Source organism: Bufo bufo, chromosome 6 (assembly GCF_905171765.1).
Source record: "Bufo bufo chromosome 6, aBufBuf1.1, whole genome shotgun sequence".
Classification (NCBI taxonomy): Eukaryota; Metazoa; Chordata; class Amphibia; order Anura; family Bufonidae; genus Bufo; species Bufo bufo.
The window spans coordinates 255041051-255061556 of record NC_053394.1 but is presented as its reverse complement, the minus strand read 5'-3'; the positions used below and the strand labels follow the sequence as shown (position 1 = coordinate 255061556).

Below are 20506 nucleotides of genomic sequence, written 5' to 3'. Positions count from 1 at the left end.
TATGGAAATTACTGACTGGCTAAGCATGCTGAGAGCTCAGTCTAAATAACATAACACATTAAAGAAATTACTGTTTCTAGCTGCTAGTCCACAGCTAGTCCACAGCAGCTAGAAACAGTAATTTCTTTAAAGGGATTCTGTCACCAGGTTTGACCCCTGTCAGCTAAAAATATGCTGATGTTCAGGGCGTTTTCACGATTCCTAATGTGGGCCTATAAATGTCATCTGTGGGCTTATTTAGCTAAAAAACAGCTTTTACTAACCTGTCAGTCAAACAAATAAGGTGCCCAAGGGGATGTTAATGGGTGCAAGATGCCCGCCGCACCCACCGCCGTTCGTGCCCAGCGCCGCCTTTCCGGACTTCTGCACCGCCTCCTAATCCTCTGTGCCGCCTCTCGCTCTCCCTCACTCCCCCCTCCTTCTGCTGTAAGATCTCGCGCTTGCGCACAGGGCTCTGCCTGATGCGCCCGTGCAGACTTCTCCATTTGGCTTCTTACAGCGAAGTGCGCATGCGCCGGCACTTCGCTCAACCCCTGTATGCGCAAGATCTTACAGCAGGAGGAGGGGGGAGGGAGGGAGAGCGAGAGGCGGCACAGAGGATTAGGAGGCGGCGCAGAAGTCCGGAAAGGCGGCGCTGGGCATGAACGGCGGCGGGTGCGGCCGACACCTTGCATTCATTAACATCCCCTTGGGCACCTTATTTGTTTGACTGACAGGTTAGTAAAAGCTGTTTTTTAGCTAAATAAGCCCACAGATGACATTTATAAGCCCACATTAGGAATCGTGAAGACGCTCTGAACATCAGCATATTTTTAGCTGACAGGGGTCAAACCTGGTGACAGAATCCCTTTAATGTGTTATGTTATTTAGACACAGCTCTCCGCATGCTTAGCCAGCCTTCTATCTGACTGGCTAAGCATGCTGAGTGCTGTGTCCATAAATCATAACACAGCTCTATGAAAATTACTGTTTCTAGCTGCTGTTGTCCACAGTCCACAGCAGCTAGAAAACAGTAATCTTCATAGTCATGTTAAATGATCACTATAGTGTCAGGAAAACAAAGCGGTTTTCCTGACACTATAGTGCCCTGAGGGTGCCCCACCCTCAGGGTCCCCCTCCCGTGGTCCCCCTCCATGTTGCCAAGATAGAAGCCAAATGAAGGGGTAGTTGCAGGAACAAAATACTTTAATGGTATCGATAAAATATATATGTAATTAAGACAATGAGTGCAGTTCCATAAAAAGGCCCAGCAAAATCCTCAGCACCAGGCCCATGATGCTCTTAATCCGGCCCTGCCTTAGGGCTAACAGTTTCCAGCCATCATAGCATTTATTAGTCATACAATATGAAATATATGATTAAATGCATATTACATGCATATTCCGTCCTCCAGGGCTTATCTATAGCATGCAAATATTAGAATGCCACCCCTCTACGTAGAGCGTTATCTAACTTTATTTGCTTCAATGCAAGGTTTCAACTAAATTTTAAAGAGTTCCAAGGTCAGGGATTCAAGGATGCTTGGCATATCAGTGATTATATTCTATCTCGACCAAATTATAGTTTGGGACAATAATTATTAGATGCATCACCAACTCCAAGACCAAACTGTCTTGAAGCAACGGGAGTGGCGTTCCCTTGAGAATGGAAATGCTTTTAGGTTACTCCAAATACAAAAGGCTGGAATTCACTGGTTTAAAAGAATTGCAATTTCTGGGATGGCAATTTAATATGGGAATATTTTGGGGGTCCACTGATCACTAAGATATTCCATTTTGGGATTAGAAAAAAATAAGATGCTGACTTGCGATATCAGTACATTTCCACCAAACAGCAGCATGTTTGAAAAAAAAGTTCTTTACTGAGCCCATTTTTGCAATACATGCTTCTAAGCTTGTGAATCTTCTCAGTCTAAATAAGCACCAATTTCTGGAATTAAGCAATGAGTCTGCTGTGATTGTGCAGTTAATGTGCTGTGGATAGTTAATGAACTAAACGATGCTACCAAATCAAGCACAATTATGAGAAAAAGCATGCCCTTTATCATACAATTTACCCAACAAGTGAAAAGATGCCTCATTTCAGAGCAGTGTTTGGCTCAATATACAGCATTTAAGTTGTTTTTTAATTAATTGTGTTTATTAGCATTAATAGCTTTTTACTTTACGCTTCTATGATCACTGTTTGTCTTAAATGGAAGTGGCTATTAACCATATAACAATTCATTTTCTTTAGAAACCATCATCTTCAGTTGTAGAAGAATTTCAATGTAACTCTTTAAAAACAAACTAAAGTATATTAAGATTCTGCTGATATCTTCAGCTATAACTGGAGCAGAGGGAAACCCTTGAACTTTTCTAACTGCACATTCATAGATAGTGTTGGGCGAACCCGAACTGTAAAGTTCGGGTCCGTACTGAACTTTGCGAGTTCGGTTACCCGGACCAGAACCCAAACTTTGCCGGAAAAGTTCGGGTTTGAGTTCAGTGTTCGGGCATTTAGTAAAGCTTTCGAAAGGCTGCAGGGCAGCCAATCAACAAGCTTTTAAGTAATGGCATGGCTGTGATTGGCCAGTGCATCATGTGACCCAGCCTCTATACAAGCTGGATCTATTGTAGCACCGCCCATCAGCTCTGAGTAGTGCAGGGACAGGAAGCAGGCAGCTGAAGCGAAGGAGAGTGTTAGGAATCTGGCTATTTGTTTTGTGGGTGACCTATAATGATTTTTTGTGGGTGCAATACACCAGCTTTGCACCCCAGACACAGAAATATATTAATTAATCTGGCTGTTAATTCTCTGGGTGACCTATAGTGATTTTTTTCGTGGGTGCAATGCACCATTTCTTTACCCCTGACACAAAAATATAATAGTTAATCCGTCTGTTACTTCAAGGGGTGACATATACCAATTTTTGGTGTGAGATACACATGTACTTTATACGTGACAGGGAAATTAATATAGTTAATCTGACTGTTAGTTCGGTGGGTGACATATTCCCATTTTTGGTGTGAGGTACACCTGCACTGCATATGTGACCGGGAAATTAATATAGTTAATCTGTCTGTTAGTTCGGTGGGTGACCTCAAATAACGAGGAGAGCATCAAATAAGAGACGTGGCCCTGGTTGTGGTGCTGCTGGTGCTGGTGGAGCTCCTGTTGCAGGGAGAGGACATGGTCGATCTGTGCCAGCTACACGCTCAAATGAAACACCTTCCCCAGGTGCACGTAGGTGACAGGACATTCAGCGTCATTTTGTAGGCCCGAATACCAGAGCACGAATAATGGTGAGGCCAGAACAAGTAGAGGCGGTAGTAGATTGGATAGCTGAAAGTGCCTCCAGTTACTTCATATTGTCTCTCACCAGGTCCCCTGCTGAAACTGCAGAGTTGGTACCTGCAGTCCATGGGCATCTGTCTTTCACCTCACCCCTTTGCAAATCAGCCAAGCAGTATGAGCCCCAAGTCATGCATGCAGCAGTCTCTTATGTATTTTGATTTCCAATATGTGGACCAGTAAGCAGGGGCAGGGACGTTATATCTCCCTAACTGCACACTGGGTAAATGCAGTGATGGCTGGGCCTGAGGCGGATAGCAGTTTGGCGAATGTCCTACCACCACCGAGAATTGCAGGACATTTCTCGTTGCCTCCTACTCCGTTTCCTCCTCATACGATCAGCGTAATACCTTCACCACCAACTTCAGCACAGCCAGGGGAAACGACAGCAAGCTGTTTTGAAACTCATCTGTTTGGGGGGAAAAACCCACACCACGCAGGAGCTGTGGACGGGCATGGAACGACAGACCGATGAGTGGTTGGTGCCGCTGAGCCTCAAGCCTGGCCTGGTGGTGTGCGATAACTGCAAAATCTCATAGCAGCGCTGGGGCTAGCCGGTTTGATGCACATCCCTTGCCTGGTGCATGTGCTGAATTTGATGGTGCAGAGGTTCCTGAAAAATTACCCCGATATGTCAGAGCTGCTGCAGAAAGTGCAGGTTGTCTGTGCGCGCTTTCGGCGTTCTCACCCTGCTGCTGCTCGCCTGTCTGCGCTGCAGCATAACTTCAGACTTTCCGCTCACCCCCTCATATGCGATGTACCCACAAGGTGGAACTCCTCTTTGCACATGCTGGAGATATTGTACGAGCAGCAGCAGGAGATAGTGGAGTTTCCACTGCAGCACGCACGGGTGAGTCGCTCTGCGGAACAGCACCACTTCACAACCGAGTGGGCCTCCATGCGGGACGTGTGTGCTGTGTTGCGCTATTTTGACTACTCCACCAACATGGCCAGTGCCGATGACGCAGTCCTCAGCGTTACTATCCCACTTCTATATCTACTTGAAAAAACTCTTCGGGCGATGATGAAAGAGGATGTGGCACAGGAGGAAGAGGAGGAGGAAGAGGGATCATTTCCACGGTTATCAGGCCAGTCATTCACAAGTGGCTCAGAGGGTAGTTCCTGCACCAACAGAGGCAAGGTACACAACTGTCCAACCAGGGCACAGTTCTGCAGGATGAAGAGCAGGAGGATAATGCTGATGAAGAACCATGTTCACAGCAGGGTGGCACCCAAAGCAGCTTATGGGCATCAATGGAGCGTGGCTAGGGGGATACAGAGAACATAGACAATACACCTCCCATAGAGGACAGCTTATAGTTGACTCTGGGCAGCCCGGCACACATGAGCGACTACATGCTGCAATGCCTGCGTAATGATCGCTGAGTTGCCCACATTATAACCAGTGCTGATTATAACCAGTGCTGATCCTGCTGGATCCCCCCTACAAAGACAACATGCTGTTCTTAATTCCATCACTGGAGCGTGATCGGAAGATGCTCGAGTACAAGCACACACTGGTAGATGCACTGCTGATTGCATTCACACCTGACAGTGGGGGCTCAGTGAAAGCACAAGGCGAAGGCAGAGGAGGAGGAGGAGGAAGAAGTCGCCAATGCACTTGGGGCACCACCAGCACCTCAGAAGGCAGGGGTAACATGGGCGAAATGTGGTAAAGCTTTGTCAGCACGCCACAACAACCAGCACCACCAGCTGATACGGAATGTCTTAGCAGGAGGCAGCATTTCATCAACATGGTGGAACAGTACGTGTGCACATGCCTACACGTACTGACTGATGGGTCTGCCCTATTCAACTTCTGGGTCTTAAAATTGGGCACATAGCCTGAGCTTGCCCTTTACGCCTTGGAGGTGCTTGCTTGCCCTGCAGCCAGTATATTGTCTAAACGTGTGTTTAGCGCGGCAGGGGGTGTCATCACAGGCAAGCGCAGCCGCCTGTCCACAGCCAACGTGGACAAGCTTACGTTCATTAAAATGAACCAGGCATGGATCCCACAGGACTTGTCCATACCTTGTGCTGAGTAGACAAGTATACCGGCCGCACCCAGCTATTGTTATACTCCAATGCACTTTCTCTTTGCATTCTCTTTTCTATTTCCCAATGTTTTGGGGTCTTCCCAAATTTATAAAAAAATAAAGGAAAAAAACGAACAAAAAAAAAACAGTGTTGGCTACCTCCTCCACCGCCACTTCCACCTACATTGCCACGTCCACCGCCTCCTCAACCTCCTACTCCACTTTGACCTTCGCCTCCTAGTTCAAGATTATAATCTTTTATTTTTTTCTATTCTATGTTATTTTAAGTCATTTCTCTATCCACATTTGTTTGCAGGACAACTGCCCTGCTCTCACCCCTATGTTGCTTTCTTTTGCAGCCCTCTAGCCCTTACTATGACTATTTTACAGCCATTTGAGTGCACCAAAGTTCAGGTCCCTATTGACTTCAATGGGGTTCGGGTTCAAGCTCTGGTCAAGTTCGGTTCGGCGAACCCGAATATCAACGGGTCCGCTCATCCCTATTGATAGATCATATACAGTCAGGTCCATAAATATTGGGACATAGACACAATTATAACATTTTTGGCTCTATACACCACCACAATGTATTTGAAATGAAACGAACAAGATGTGCTTTAACTGCAGACTGTCAGCTTTAATTTAAGGGTATTTACATCCAAATCAAGTGAACGGTGTAGGAATTACAACAGTTTGCATATGTGCCTCCCACTTGTAAAGTAATGGGACAAAATAATATTCATAAATCAAACTTTCACTTTTTAATACTTGGATGCAAATCCTTTGCAGTCAATTACAGCCTGAAGTCTGGAACGCATAGACATCACCAGAAACTGGGTTTCATCCCTCGTGATGCTCTGCCAGGCCTCTACTGCAACTGTCTTCAGTTCCTGCTTGTTCTTGGGGAATTTTCCCTTCAGTTTTGTCTTCAGCAAGTGAAATGCATGCTCAATCGGATTCAGGTCAGGTGATTGACTTGGCCATTGCATAACATTCCACTTCTTTCCCTTAAAAAACAGTTTGGTTGCTTACAGTATGCTTTGGGTCATTGTCCATCTGCACTGTGAAGCGCCGTCCAATGAGTTCTGAAGCATTTGGCTGAATATAAGCAGATAATATTGCACAAAACACTTCAGAATTCATCCTGCTGCTTTTGTCAGAAGTCACATCATCAATAAATACAAGAGAACCAGTTCCATTGGCAGCCATATATGCCCACACCATGACACTGCCACCACCATGCTTCACTGATGAGGTTGTATGCTTAGGATCATGAGCAGTTCCTTTCCTTCTCCATACTCTTCTCTTCCCATCACTCTGGTACAAGTTGATCTTGGTCTCATCTGTCCATAGGATGTTGTTCCAGAACTGTGAAGGCTTTTTTAGATGTTGTTTGGCAAACTCTAATCTGGCCTTCCTGTTTTTGAGGCTCACCAATGGTTTACATCTTGTGGTGAACCCTCTGTATTCACTCTGGTGAAGTCTTCTCTTGATTGTTGAATTTGACACATACACCTACCTCCTGGAGAGTGTTCTTGATCTGGCCAACTGTTGTGAAGGGTGTTTTCTTCACCAGGAAAATAATTATTTGGTCATCCACCACTGTTGTTTTCCGTGGTCTTCAGGTTCTTTTGGTGTTGCTGAGCTCACCAGTGCATTCCTTCTTTTTAAGAATGTTCTAAACAGTTGTTTTGGCCACACCTAATGTTTTAGCTATCTCTCTGATGGGTTTGTTTTGTTTTTTCAGCCTAATGATGGCTTGCTTCACTGATAGGGACAGCTTTTTGGATCTCATCTTGAGAGTTGATAGCAACAGATTCCAAATGCAAATAGTACACTTGAAATGAACTCTGGACCTTTTATCTGCTCATTGTAATAGGGATAATGAGGAAATAACACACAACTGGCCACGGAACAGCTGAGAAGCCAATTGTCCCATTACTTTTGGTTCCTTAACAAGTGAGAGGCACATATGCAAACTGTTGTAATTCCTACACCGTTCACCTAATTTGGAAGTAAATATCTTCAAATTAAAGATGCTAGTCTGCAGTTAAAGCACATCTTGCTCGTTTCATTTCAAATCCATTGTGGTGGTGTTTAGAGCCAAAAATGTTAGAATTGTGTCGATGTCCCAATATTTATGGACTTGACTGTAAATTTGGAAAGAAGATCTTAGAACGCAGCTGTGTTTCCTATTTTTAGCAGATTTATTTCACATAATTTTTTGTACTGTCAAATACATAGCAAATCCTGTCCTGTATGTGTTGGATATGTTGGGCAGATATTCCTACTGATACTATTCCTTCTAGAAAGATGGCTGTAATTTTAGGGTCACAAATTACAGGTATTAGAAACCGTTCATGCTCCTATAAAGTTGAAGATAGCCATCAATGATGGTCCTGGGTATTAGAGAAATTGTTGCAGACCATTCCTAGTGCTTTTGGTAAAAAGAATGACAATAAAGTGTTCATAGAGAGTCTATACAACATGCAATAGAAATTTGGTCTTTAGGGGAAAAAAAGGTACTTAGAAAAGAAAGAAAAGTGTATTACATCACATTAATGCCATACCAGGTTTCCATATAGGGATATCAGATATAGGACGTCCATATAGGGATATTAGAAAAAAGCTGGCCATACACATCAGATAGGGGTATATGGGTATTCTGGTTGTACAAGTTATAGCCTATCTACAGGTATCCCAGCTGTAGGACCCCACCAATCATGAGACAGGGACCCATAACCCTCAGAAACCTCCCCCCCCTCAATTCAAGGGAGCAGCAGTTTGAGCATGTACACTGCCGCTCCAGTCATCTCTACAGAGTTCCAAAGTACAGAGCTCAGCTATTTCCGGAACTCCTATACAGATACCGTATTTTTCTCCCTATAAGATGCACCGGCCTATAAGATGCACCTAGGTTTTAGAGGAGGACAATAAGAAAAATATATTTTTCATTAGACCTCAGATCAGCAATCAGACCCCCAATGTTAATAAGATCTCAGATCAGACGCCAATGTGAATGACCCCCAATCAGACCTCAGATCAGAGCCCAATATAAAGAATACCCCCAATCAGACCTCAGATGAGACCACTATGCCTCGTACTCAGCCCCCAGCCATATGTACTCAGCCCCCAGCGATATGTGAGCAGCGCCCAGCCATATGTGAACAGACCCCAGCCATATGTGAGCAGCCCCCAGCCATATGTGAGCAGCCCCCAACCATATGTACTCAGGCCCCAGCCATAATTCAGCCTCAGATCACAAAAATAAAAAAACACTTACCTCTCCTGCTCCTGGACTCCGCCGCTCCTCACATCGCAATCCTTTTCCTCTTGCTGTCGGCTGTACTGTGAACTGGCACGCACAGTGTGAGGTCACAGAGGGCCTTCATGCTGTGCGCAGTGTTCACAGCCGAGGACCAGGAAGCAGTGAGTACAGAGCCTTCACCGCTTCCTGGTCCTCTGGTACTAATGAGCACTTCCATAATGAAAGCACTAATTAGTATTTGCCCCATAATGAGCATCGGAATATGGATCCCGCGTGCCCAACCTGCCTCTCCGTTCATTTCAAGAGGGTTCAAGGGATACGGTGTCCTCTTCATGTGACTTGGTTTAAAAGTTCTGTCAGAACAAAACAAGGATAGAGTATAACCAATGACCCTTATTTTCATTGACACTACTGCTGCTAATGCAGCTCAGATTTACTACTTAGTGACACTTGTCAGAGACGTTCTCATTCAGTTTGGTGTAAATACATCATAAGCAGTAATGTTTGGTGCCAGAGAATAAAATACACTGATGAGTCATTATTCATTTCAAAAGGTCAAATAGACCCACAATGACCAAATAATTCTACTTGTGAGTCCCTGCTGTTTCCTAATGAGTCTATGCAAGCTGAACTATGTGAATGAAATTTAAAACTGTTAAAGGGAATGTGTCATTAGAACAGAACCTATTGTTTAAATTCCGCTTTTATGTTAAACATTATTTTTTTAGAATTTTCAGGAATTTTTGTTTTCATTTTCCAGGTCACTGTATATATATATTTTTGAAAAATCCTCAAATCATGAAATTTTCACACTGAGCGCTAGAATGTTGAAACCTGTTTGGTACAGGTCTGTAGTCATCCCATTATAATCAGAATTACAATGACATATCACCTATATGTGGATAACACAGGAGCCACAATACGTGATATCGCAGCTTATCTACTCCCTCCGTAACTCTGCACAAGTCACAGAGCATGCCTGCAAAATTCTTCCATACAAGTCAATGAGGTCATCTCCAATCTATTAAGTCTATGGCCCATGCGATTGCTCTCAAAGAACAGGAAGACTTGACATATTTTGGGCCTAGTGGCCAGTGTGAAAACAGCATGCTTTTATGGTTTTTCTAAATATAAATAGGTAATTTTATGAGAACACACTCCTTTTCAGTGGGGTTTGAAAGATGTAGCCCAAAAGTGAGCTCACATGCCAAAAATGGAAGATTATGACATCTTCATATACTTGTTGGCAATTACCACAAGATCTAATGAGAATAACAGCATGCTGATGTTAACTCCTTCTCATTCCCTTCCCAAATAAACTCCTTCTCATTCCCTTCCCAAATAAAGTGCATGAATAAGACCACTTCTTAGAGGAGATCATTACCCTATAATTCAAAAATTAATTTAAAGAATTGTCTCTCAAAAATATTCTACCAGCACCTGGATCTGAATACTTTTGTAACTGCATGTAATTAAAAATGTAGTATTCAATTAAATCCATCTATAAAGCACCACCTGCTGTTAGTTTATTTATTTTTTTATTTTTTTAATATCTTTATTAGTATATAAAAAGAATACACAAGGAAAGAATTTGAGTAAGCACTCAATATAGTTAATACCTTTTTTCCTTTTCCCACATTTGTTTAACCATATAGGGGTAACATATAATCTGTGACAGATACTAAACTGCACTAGAACATGGTTGAAATTTTGAGATAGTGAACCTAGATTAGTAAAAATATTCCCCCACCCTTCTAATTGTATATTTGGACAATCCAACTCCCAGGCCCTTTGTCCTGGTGATTGTGTATCACAAAACCGTGCCTTTAGTAATAGTTTATATATATTTGAAATCTTAATTCTTAGGGGTGTCGTCCCTGTCCAATCATTTAAAAAACAGGAACTATCTATATCCAGTATTAATTTATCATCCAAACTAGATAGTGCCGACCACAGCTTCAAATACCTAAACCAAGAGAGGTTTTCTACATTATGTGATAACTCCGTGAACAACTTAATCTCTCTATCCTTGACTACTTGTGAAATGTAGAGAATCCTATTCTTTTACCAAAATTTATCTGTTGCAATGCCATCTAGAATCTGTAGATGTGCGTTATACCAAAGAGGCGTGTATATAAGTGAGCCCTTTAACCCTCAACCATATTCTAGTAGTAGCCCAGATTATAGAAAGTAATTTTGTAGTCTCTTTATAACTCCATTGACTAAACAATAGTCCAGATTCCAGTAGAGTGAATATATTGTTATGTAAATAACTCCCTACCAGGCTCCTTAAAAGTACACTATTTTTCCATTCATAACACATCAATAACTGAGCGGCAATAAAATAACCTTTGAAGTAGGGGAGGTTTAAACCCCCATATTCCAATGGTTTGTATAGGTATTCCAATTTTAGCCTAACTCGTTTTCTTCCCCACACTAAATCATTAATTATTCTTTCCATGAGTTTCAAATATTTATCTTCTATCCAGATAGGTGTATTCCTGAGCACATACAGGAATTGTGATAAATCACCATTTTCACCAGTGAAACTCGATCAGCTCTAGATAGAGGAAGTTTCAACCAAATCCCTATTTTTGCTCTGATTTTTGTTATTAATGGGATCAGATTAAGTTGGACAAAGTTTTCAACCCTGGGCGATATCGTCAAGCCCAAGTATTGAAGGGTATCTACAACATCCAACTGGGTTATCAAGACCTCCTTATGGGATAATGGGTCTATTGGCATCAAACTGGTCTTAGACCAATTTATGTGAAGACCAGATACCTCACCAAATAGTTTAACCATTTGGATGATTCTTGGGAGAGTTATTTCTGTGTGGTCTACAAAAAAAAGAACATCATCCGCATATAAGGAAATACGATCGTCCACTCCTAATGTTCCGAATCCTTTAATTTGATCATCCTGCCTAATGGCCAGAGCTAGGGGCTCGATGTAAATATCAAATAACAATGGTGATAGTGGACAACCCTGGCGAGTACCTCTATTTAGATCAAAACTAGTAGTCAGGATCCCATTAAGACTCAGTTTCGCCGTAGGGAATCTATACAGTAATTTAAGGATATTTATAAATTTCTTCCCAAAACCCATCCTGATCAGAACACTCCAGAGGAAACGCCACTCCACCCTGTCAAAGTCCTTAGAGGCATCGAGTGCAAGGATGGAGCGGGTGGCCCCCCCCAGGGGCTTGTATGTTAGCAAAGAGCCGATGAAGATTATGATGAGTGAGCTTGTTTGGAATAAATCCATTCTGATCCGGATGGACAATGGAGGAAATGACCCTAGAGAGCCTTGTGGCCAAAATCCTTGCGAGGAGCTTTACATCTGCATTAAGCAGTGAAATCGGTCTATACGATCCCAGATCTATGGGGTCCTTGCCTTTTTTTGGAACTAGTGTTATTACAGCTTCCATCATTGAGTCTGGCAGTTTCCCATCCTCCACCGATTCAGCAAAGACCCCCAAAAGTCTAGGAAAAATAATCTCCATATATTTACTATAAAATTCATATGGGAGTCCATCTGAACCTGGGGGTGGAATTACCCGAACATAATTTAGTTGCCCCATCAAGTTCCTGAATCGAAAAATCTACCTCAAGTGCTTTCTTTTGGGCCACGGTAATAGTTGGAAAGACAATGCCATCAAGATAAGAATCCATCATTTCATCTGTAACTTTAGAGTCAGCTTTATAAAGGTCTGAAAAATAATCCAAAAACGCTTTCTCTACAGAACTTTGTCCACTAGCCATCCTACCATTGGCCAGTCGGACATTGTCTATATATTTTTTGGATTCCTGGCTCGAAATCACTCTAGATAGAAGTTTCCCAGGTAGCCCTGATTCTGTGAAATATTTTTTACCCTTAAAAAATAAACTTTGCTGGGCCTTGTCCAACAAAAAGTTGGAATATGCTTGTGTAGTCTTCTGCATATTTTCCCTATTTTCCTCTGTCTTATTTGTATAGAAGGATTGTGTAGCTGAGGATGCTAGTTCTTCTAAGTTTTTCAGTTTTTTCCCATACTCCTTTCTCAGGTTTGCAATGTTACTGACCATTATTCCCCTCATATAGGCCTTAAAAGGTATCCCATACCACCTGGATTTTTGCTGAGCCATAAATAGTGTCCCAAAATCGGTTAATTTCCTTTTGTATTATCTCATGTCTCTTTATTACTGATAGCCAATAAGGGTTTAATCTGAATAGGGGCCTCTCTATATGTTTCTCATGGGTCGGACAAAGTTCAAGGAGTAAGGGTAGATGGTCTGAGAATGATCTTGTCTCATACTTCATTCGTTTTACAAATCTCACATATTTTCTATTCATCAGGGCAAGGTCTATTCTAGACATGGATCTGCCTGAATTACTGATGCATGAGAAAACCCTTTTCCCGTGGCCCAAACGTCCCCAAACATCTTGAAATCCGGCCTCAGAACAAAACTATGCCAAGGGGGACCCCTGTACAGGAGTGTCCTCCTTGACACCCGAAGAGACCCTATCCAACACAGGATTGATAACACAATTGAAATCTCCAATAATCAGTGTTGGACACTCTGGCCATTTATCCATAAATGTTAACAACGAGTTGAGGACTGAGAAAGAGAATGGAGGTGGAATATAGACAAAGGCCAAAATACATGTCTTCCCCATCAACCTGCAGTATAGGAAGACAAATCTCCCTTGTTGGTCAACAGAGGATGCCTCGCACACGAAATCAATCGTTCTATGTATAAAAACGGTAACTCCCCTAGAATAACTAGAGAAAGTGGAGCGATACGTGTGCGCAGCCCATCCCCTGCCGACCATCCTGGAGGTCTCCCCAATAAGATGCGTTTCCAACAAACATACTATTGCTGGGAGATGGATCCGCATCAGATCAAAAACTGCTTGTCTCTTTCTTCTATCCCCCAGGCCCCGTACATTCCAGGCAAGAATTCTGACATTATAGAACACAATTTCTAAAAAAAAATTAAAAAAAGGAGACGCATCGCAGCCCGAACCTTACATTACACAGGGTTACAGCCAGACCACACTCAGTTCGTCTTCTCAGAGCAAATTGGATGATGATTAGGAGGAGGAGGAGGAGCAGGAGACGGTTGCTCCGCTACAGAGGGTAGTACCCATGGAAGTTTAATTCCATCTGTTCAGCGTGAATGGGCAGAAGAGGATGAGGAGATTGAGAGTCATCCTCCTGATGATGACAGAGAAGTCTTGCCTGTTGGGACTCTGGCACACATGGCTGACTTTATGTTAGGCTGCCTTTCCTATGACCCACACGTTTTACGCATTTTGGACAACGCCGATTACTGGTTGTTCACCCTTATCGACCACCGCTACAAAGAAAACTTCTCATCGCTCATTTCTGTGGTGGAAAGGATGAGCAAAATGGTGCAATACCAGAAGGTCCTTGTGGAAAAATTGCTCCAAAAATTTCCATCTGACAACGCAGGCAGAAGAGTACGTAGTTCCTTGGGCAACCGAGGACGGGAGACGAGGGGAACACGCAGCAGTTCCAAAAGAGGCAGGGCAACACTCTCCAAAGCCTGGGAGTTTCATGACACCCCGCCATCACCCTTACCCTGATGTGCGGCCTAGTGTCACAAGAAGGGAAAAATTTTGGAAGATGGTGAAGGAATACGTAGCAGACCGTGTCAGCGTCCTCAATGATCCCTCTGTGCCTTACAACTACTAGGTATCCAAGCTGGACACGTGGCACTCTACGCCTTGGAGGTGCTGGCCTGCCCTGCCGCCAGCATTTTGTCAGAGCGGGCATTTAGTGCTGCTGGGGGCATAATAACTGATAGGCACATCCGCCTGTCAACTGAAAATGCTGACAGGTTGACTGTTATAAAAATGAACAAGTCCTGGATTGATTTCCCCTGACTTCTCTACTCCACCAGAGGAAAGCGTTTGAACATAAAAGCATTTTAAATGTGTTTTTTTATAATGTATTGAATACACTGTATTCCCATGCACCCCTTCCACCACAAAAAAGGGTATATGGTTCAATCTTCCTTTTCTCGTCCTCCTCCTTTTCCTCTTCCATCATATCAACATGCTTATTAGTCTGCCCTCGCTCCTAATGTTGTAGAGGGTCAGCTCACCTGCAGGCCCTCGCATATAATGTTTTAGAGGGTCAGCTCACCAGCAGGCCCTCACCTACAATCTTTTAGAGGGTCAGATAACCTGTAGGGCCTTGCATATAATGTTTTAGAGGGTCAGCTCACCAGCAGGCCCTCACCTACAATATTTTAGAGGGTCAGCTCACCTGCAGGCCCTTAACCATAATGTTTTACAGGGTCAGCTCACCAGCAGGCCCTCACCTACAATCTTTTAGAGGGTCAGCTCACTTGCCGGCCTTCGCATATAATGTTTTAGAGGGTCAGCTCACTAGCAGGCCCTTACCTACAATCTTTTAGAGAGCCAGCTCACCGGCAGGCCCTCGCATGTAATGTTTTAGAGGGTCAGCTCACCAGCAGGCCCTTACCTACAATCTTTTAGAGAGCCAGCTCACCGGCAGGCCCTCGCATGTAATGTTTTAGAGGGTCAGCTCACCAGCAGGCCCTCACCTAAAATATATTTTAGAGGGTCAGCTCACCTGCAGGCCCTCACCTACAATCTTTTAGAGATCCAGCTCACTGGCAGGCCCTCGTATGTAATGTTTTAGAGGGTCAGCTCACCAGTAGGCCCTCAACCAAAATGTTTTACATAGTCAGCTCACCAGCAGGCCCTCAACTACAAATTTTTAGAGGGTCATCTCACCTGCAGGCCCTTGCATATAATGTTTTAGAGGGTCAGCTCACCAGCAGCCCCTCACCTACAATCATTTAGAGGGCCAGCTCACCATCAAGCCCTCACCTACAATATTTTAGAGGGTCAGCTCACCTGCAGGCCATCACATGTAATGTTTTAGAGGGTCAGCTCACCAGCAGGCCCTTGCATGTAATGTTTTAGAGGGTCAGTTCACCAGCAGGCCCTCACCTACAATCTTTTAGAGGGCCAGCTCACCTGCAGGCCCTCGCATATAATGTTTTTGAGGGTCAGCTCACCAGCAGACCCTCGCCCATAATGTTTTACAGGTTCAGCTCACCAGCAGGTCCTTGCCCATAAGTTTTTCAATGGTTAGATAAGCAGCAGGCACTTGCCCATAATTTTTTCAATGGTCAGCTTAGCAGCAGGCACTCGCCCCTAAATTTTTTCAATGGTTAGATAAGCAGCAAGCACTCGCACATAATTTTTTCAATGCTCAAATCAGCAGCAGGCACTCGCCCCTAATGTTTTAGAGAGTCAGCTCTGCAGCAGACCCTCACCCCTTATGTTTTAGATGGTCAGCTCAGCAGCAGGCCCTTGCCCCTAATCTTTTAGAGGGTAACCAGCAGGCCCTTGCTCCTAATGTTTTTGAGGGTCACCAGCAGGCCATCAATCATAATTTTTCAAGGGTGTATGATGCCCTCCTTTATGTGTAATTAAGGGTGTATTGGAGTGCCGGTTCCTTGTAATTTTTGGAAGCCCTTTCACTTAGTGCATAGGCTTTATGAATGTAGGATTCCCACTACCTGAACAATTGTACCACAATGTGAATGAGGCCCTCCATTATGTGATATGCAGGTTGTATCAGAGTGCCTCTTCCGTGTAATTTTTGGCAGCAATTGCACTTTATATACAAGTAAATATACAGGAAAGAATGTTTCCTCTAAAATCGATTTTATCTTTGGTTTTGTGCGTATTATGATCAGTTGTAAAAGTGGCGTACTACTCGGACAAAATCGTTCCCAGCAGCGACCTGGGAGTCCAAGATTCATCCAGACATCCTCCCCATGCTGTTCCCGAACCATTTCGGTGGTGTTACCATCAATTTCTGACCATTTTCTTATGAACCAGACACCCTACCCTCTTCAGAGCAGGGGGTGCCTGGTTTAATGCTCGGGTTCTCCCATTGATTTCCATTGTGCTTGGGTGCCCGGTAGAGCACCCGAGCATCCCGAGGTGTTCAACCCGAGCACCCGAACACCCAAGCACTTTGGTGCTCGATTGTAAAGGGGGAATATTAATCAGCAATATTTATGCAAATATCGATAATTTATATTCATAAATAGGAGGAACCGTCTATTGATGACTCCGCCTATTAATACCTTTATATAACACAATACAATACTTTCACTATACTTTACACTAATCACTAAACTAGCTGCATGCACCTTACTGAACTAACTATCGCCAATGACTACACGTTACACAGATAGTTACTAGTAAAACAATATATTTATTAACACCTAGTATACTAAGCACGCAATACACTAATACAGCACTAAATATACAGTACTAAACTACACTACACGTTCCCAGATTCCACTCACACACTAGCTATACAATACACACACACATAAATATTAGCAACCCACCCACCTGGTACTACTTACTGTCCCTATGGGGTACGACGAGGGTAAACAGTGGCACTGCAGGGGTGTATGCAGGCCACACACACAAATACAGATAGCGGACAGCAACACAAGGGTAGAATACAGCAATGCAGGGGTTAATACCCTGCAAGTGTACAGTGAGGGGGTGTATCAGGGGTGTAGGGGTATGGTAACCAGGGGTTATTCTGGTTGTGGGTAGGTAGGGGTGAGGTCAATGCAAGGGTTAATACCCTGCAAGTGCTGGGGGTTGTGTAGGGGATATGGGAGGAGGTACAGGGATAGGGGATATGGGCAAATAGGGGTTAATAGGAATCGTTGGTGGGATAGTGATACTCAGCGCTTTGCTCGTTGTCCAGGGGGGGGGTCCTCCTCAGGTGGGGCGGCTCGACAGCTCTACTCCAGCCGGGGGGGCGCTCCGCTCTCCTGAGCGCCGGTTGCGCTCTCCTTCAGGGGGGGTCCGGTAGGGGTCACTCCTCCAGTGCAGGGCTGCCGGACTTTATATAAATGCTTGGGGCACATTCACACTGATGCACCTGGTTTCAGGTATAGGGGGAGAATATATGTATCATATACATGTGTATGGATGCTTGGGACACATCCATACACATGTATACACTGATATTGAGGTATTATAAGGGACCTATATCAGGGGGCATATCTATATGTTATAAGGGGGATTTATACATATATCATACACCTATGTTATAAGGGGGCACAGCCCCTACATCATAAGGGGGCACAGCCCCCTACACTATAAGGGGGCACAGCCCCTACATATATGTAACAAGGGACCTATAAAGGGGGATCTTCCAAGGACCACATATTTCCCACAGGGGCCACCATGAGCCCCTGTGGGCCACTGAGGGCAGATGTGCGCAGATGCTGGGCACATCTGCGCACATCATCCTATAAAGTGACCATTAATGCATGCATATATATCATACATGCATGCACGTGTTTGCATGCATATATGTATATATATGCATGCGTCTCAACCCTTCCTCAACATCGATCAACACTAGTGCCATCATTCATATTACTTCTAAGGGAGAAAACCTCTGTAATACATCATGCCACCAAACGTTTGGATGGTCAAAGGGGGACACTTATGGTTCACTTATGGCTGAGGCAGGTCATGGCTGCAACCAGTGATTGGCTGAGAAGCATTCACAGCCATTTCCTGCTGTGTTGAAACAGTATCAGTGGGGTGCAGCGGGGACCCAAGACTGTCATAACTGCAGCAGCAGGAGATCAGTAAGGTGGGTATAAGATGTGTATTTTTTTTATTTTATTTTTTTACAACTTTTGTAGCTTTCAGAACAGCTTTTTTTCTTGCACTGAAATAAACCTTTAAATATTAACACAAAAATAATCTAATTACAGGCATTTTAAGGTCCAAATTAATATACTTATAGGAGGAGGTATATCAAAACGGGTGCAAAAGAAAACTGGCTTAGTAGACTATAGCAAACAACCAGATTCACCCTTTCATTTTTCAGAGATCCTTTGGAAAATGAAAGGATCAATCTGATTTGTTGCTGTGGTCAACAAGGCAGTTTTTCTTTGCAACAGTTTTGATAAATCTCCCCTATAGTTTATTCATCAATTTGACTAATGGAGAGAGGGACTTGGGTAAAAAAAAAAAAAGGACACTTTTGAGGCATGATACAGAGCAAAAAAGAGGCACTGTATTAGCACAGAAGGACTGCCTACTGTTCCATAGGATGACACCGTAAAGACTTTGAGTATTGCTGTACAGGTTCTGTTGGGGGCATTAGCCATAATGTAGTAAGGGTTAGCATGGAAGGACTTCAGAGGAGCACTAATAGGAGCAGATATTGCTTTATAGTCTGCAGTAAGACTCAGAATGATTCCTTATATAATACATGACTATATTCCAGATGCAGTTTCGTACCTGTTATATAAATATTCAGCCTGCAGCCTCAAATCAACTAAAACTACTTCTTTTTTATAGTGGATGAGTGAATAATTCATACTGATAGCTCTTTATACAGCCTGCTAAAAATGGAGGCATATTCTACGTTTAGATTTTCTCTTAACAAACCAGTCAATTTTCCTACTGTGTTTTTGCTACTCTTTAAAAGATGATAATTATGCCATCAGTGTCATTACTGGGAACGTCCCACAGTGCCAGCCAATGACCCATATATTTGGCTTTAAAAGAAGAGGCTCGCTGGAACCAGCAGGGAAATTTGCATGTTCTGCCAGGCTTTGGAAAAGCCTGTGAAACAATTTCACACAGACACAAATTCCTGGACTCTGTTTAAGAGCCAAAACGGCAATTGGCTTTTAATAAAATGTGTAACTACTTTAAACAGCATTGGGCATAAAGTTGCTATGAAAGCAGCTAATTAGTATTTTAATTATCATTAGCAGCTGGCTGCAGTGTTAATTCGGGTACTTAGAGCAGTATCCTTTGTGTATCTCTGCACAGGTTGAATTTGTAGCAAAGTAGAAATGACTGTTAAACTTCATAAACTGTCAACATATTCCCAAAATACTATACAAAATATTGTATCTTCTTCAATACACGAGTATGCCAGTACAAACACATGCTTTAAGAAGTATATCCATATCATTTTAATATCACAGAATGATCTGTATATGACTTTCTAATATTTGTATAGTGCTTAACTTTAGGCCAAAGTAATTCCACGCCTTTATTAAAGGGATTATGTCACCTCGTTTTAGGTTATAGAGATGCGGCCATGCACCGCTAGATCGCCGCTAGCATGTCCGCAATATACCTGTCCTATAGGGCTGTGTCCTTTTTATTGTGTTTAAAAAATTATTTTAGAGATATGTAAATGAGCCTTGTAAGGTGCCCAAGGGGCTGTACTAACCTTCTTGGAGCCCAGCCACGCCCCCCTGTGAAGGAGCCCAGCACCGCCTGCGTCCTTCGACTCTCCTCCTTTCTTCACAGTTAGATTGCCGGAGATTCAGAGGACGCAGGCGGTGCTGGGCTGCTTCACAGGGGGGAGTGGCTGGGCACCAAAAAGGTTAGTACAGCCCCTTGGGCACCTTACAAGGCTCATTTACATATCTCTAAATTCATTTTTTAAACACAATAAAAAGGACACAGCCCTATAGGACAGGTATATTGCGGACATGCTAGCGGCGATCTAGCCGTGCATGTCCGCATCTCTATAACCTAAAACGAGGTGACAGAATCCCTTTAAGAACCAATACTCTGTTGAAATCGATCACTAATGCAGCAGCCAGGTTGATTATTTTGCCCATTAATTATATGTACATCTCCACTCTCCAATCATACAAGAGGGGTTATTAGTGAATCTAAAAATTCTGGTCACTAGTCTACAAAGCTCTCCACCATGCTGCACTCCTAGAATTCCTGCCTCAACTCAATCTACCAATCTTCTCTTGTCCAGTGATTGATTTTCCTCAGTGATTACAACCTT

At 43.4% G+C, this 20506-nt stretch overlaps 1 protein-coding gene across 1 annotated transcript in view; it reads right to left on the bottom strand.

Moving 5' to 3' along the window:
• CDH23 (cadherin related 23) overlaps nt 1–12704 on the bottom strand; it is a 1196655-nt gene extending 1183951 nt beyond the window's left edge. The window contains exon 1 of the mRNA XM_040438415.1: nt 12197–12704. Coding sequence (XP_040294349.1) covers nt 12197–12704 — 508 coding nt within the window. The remainder of the gene's footprint in view (nt 1–12196) is intronic.
• Nucleotides 12705–20506: the final 7802 nt, after the last annotated feature.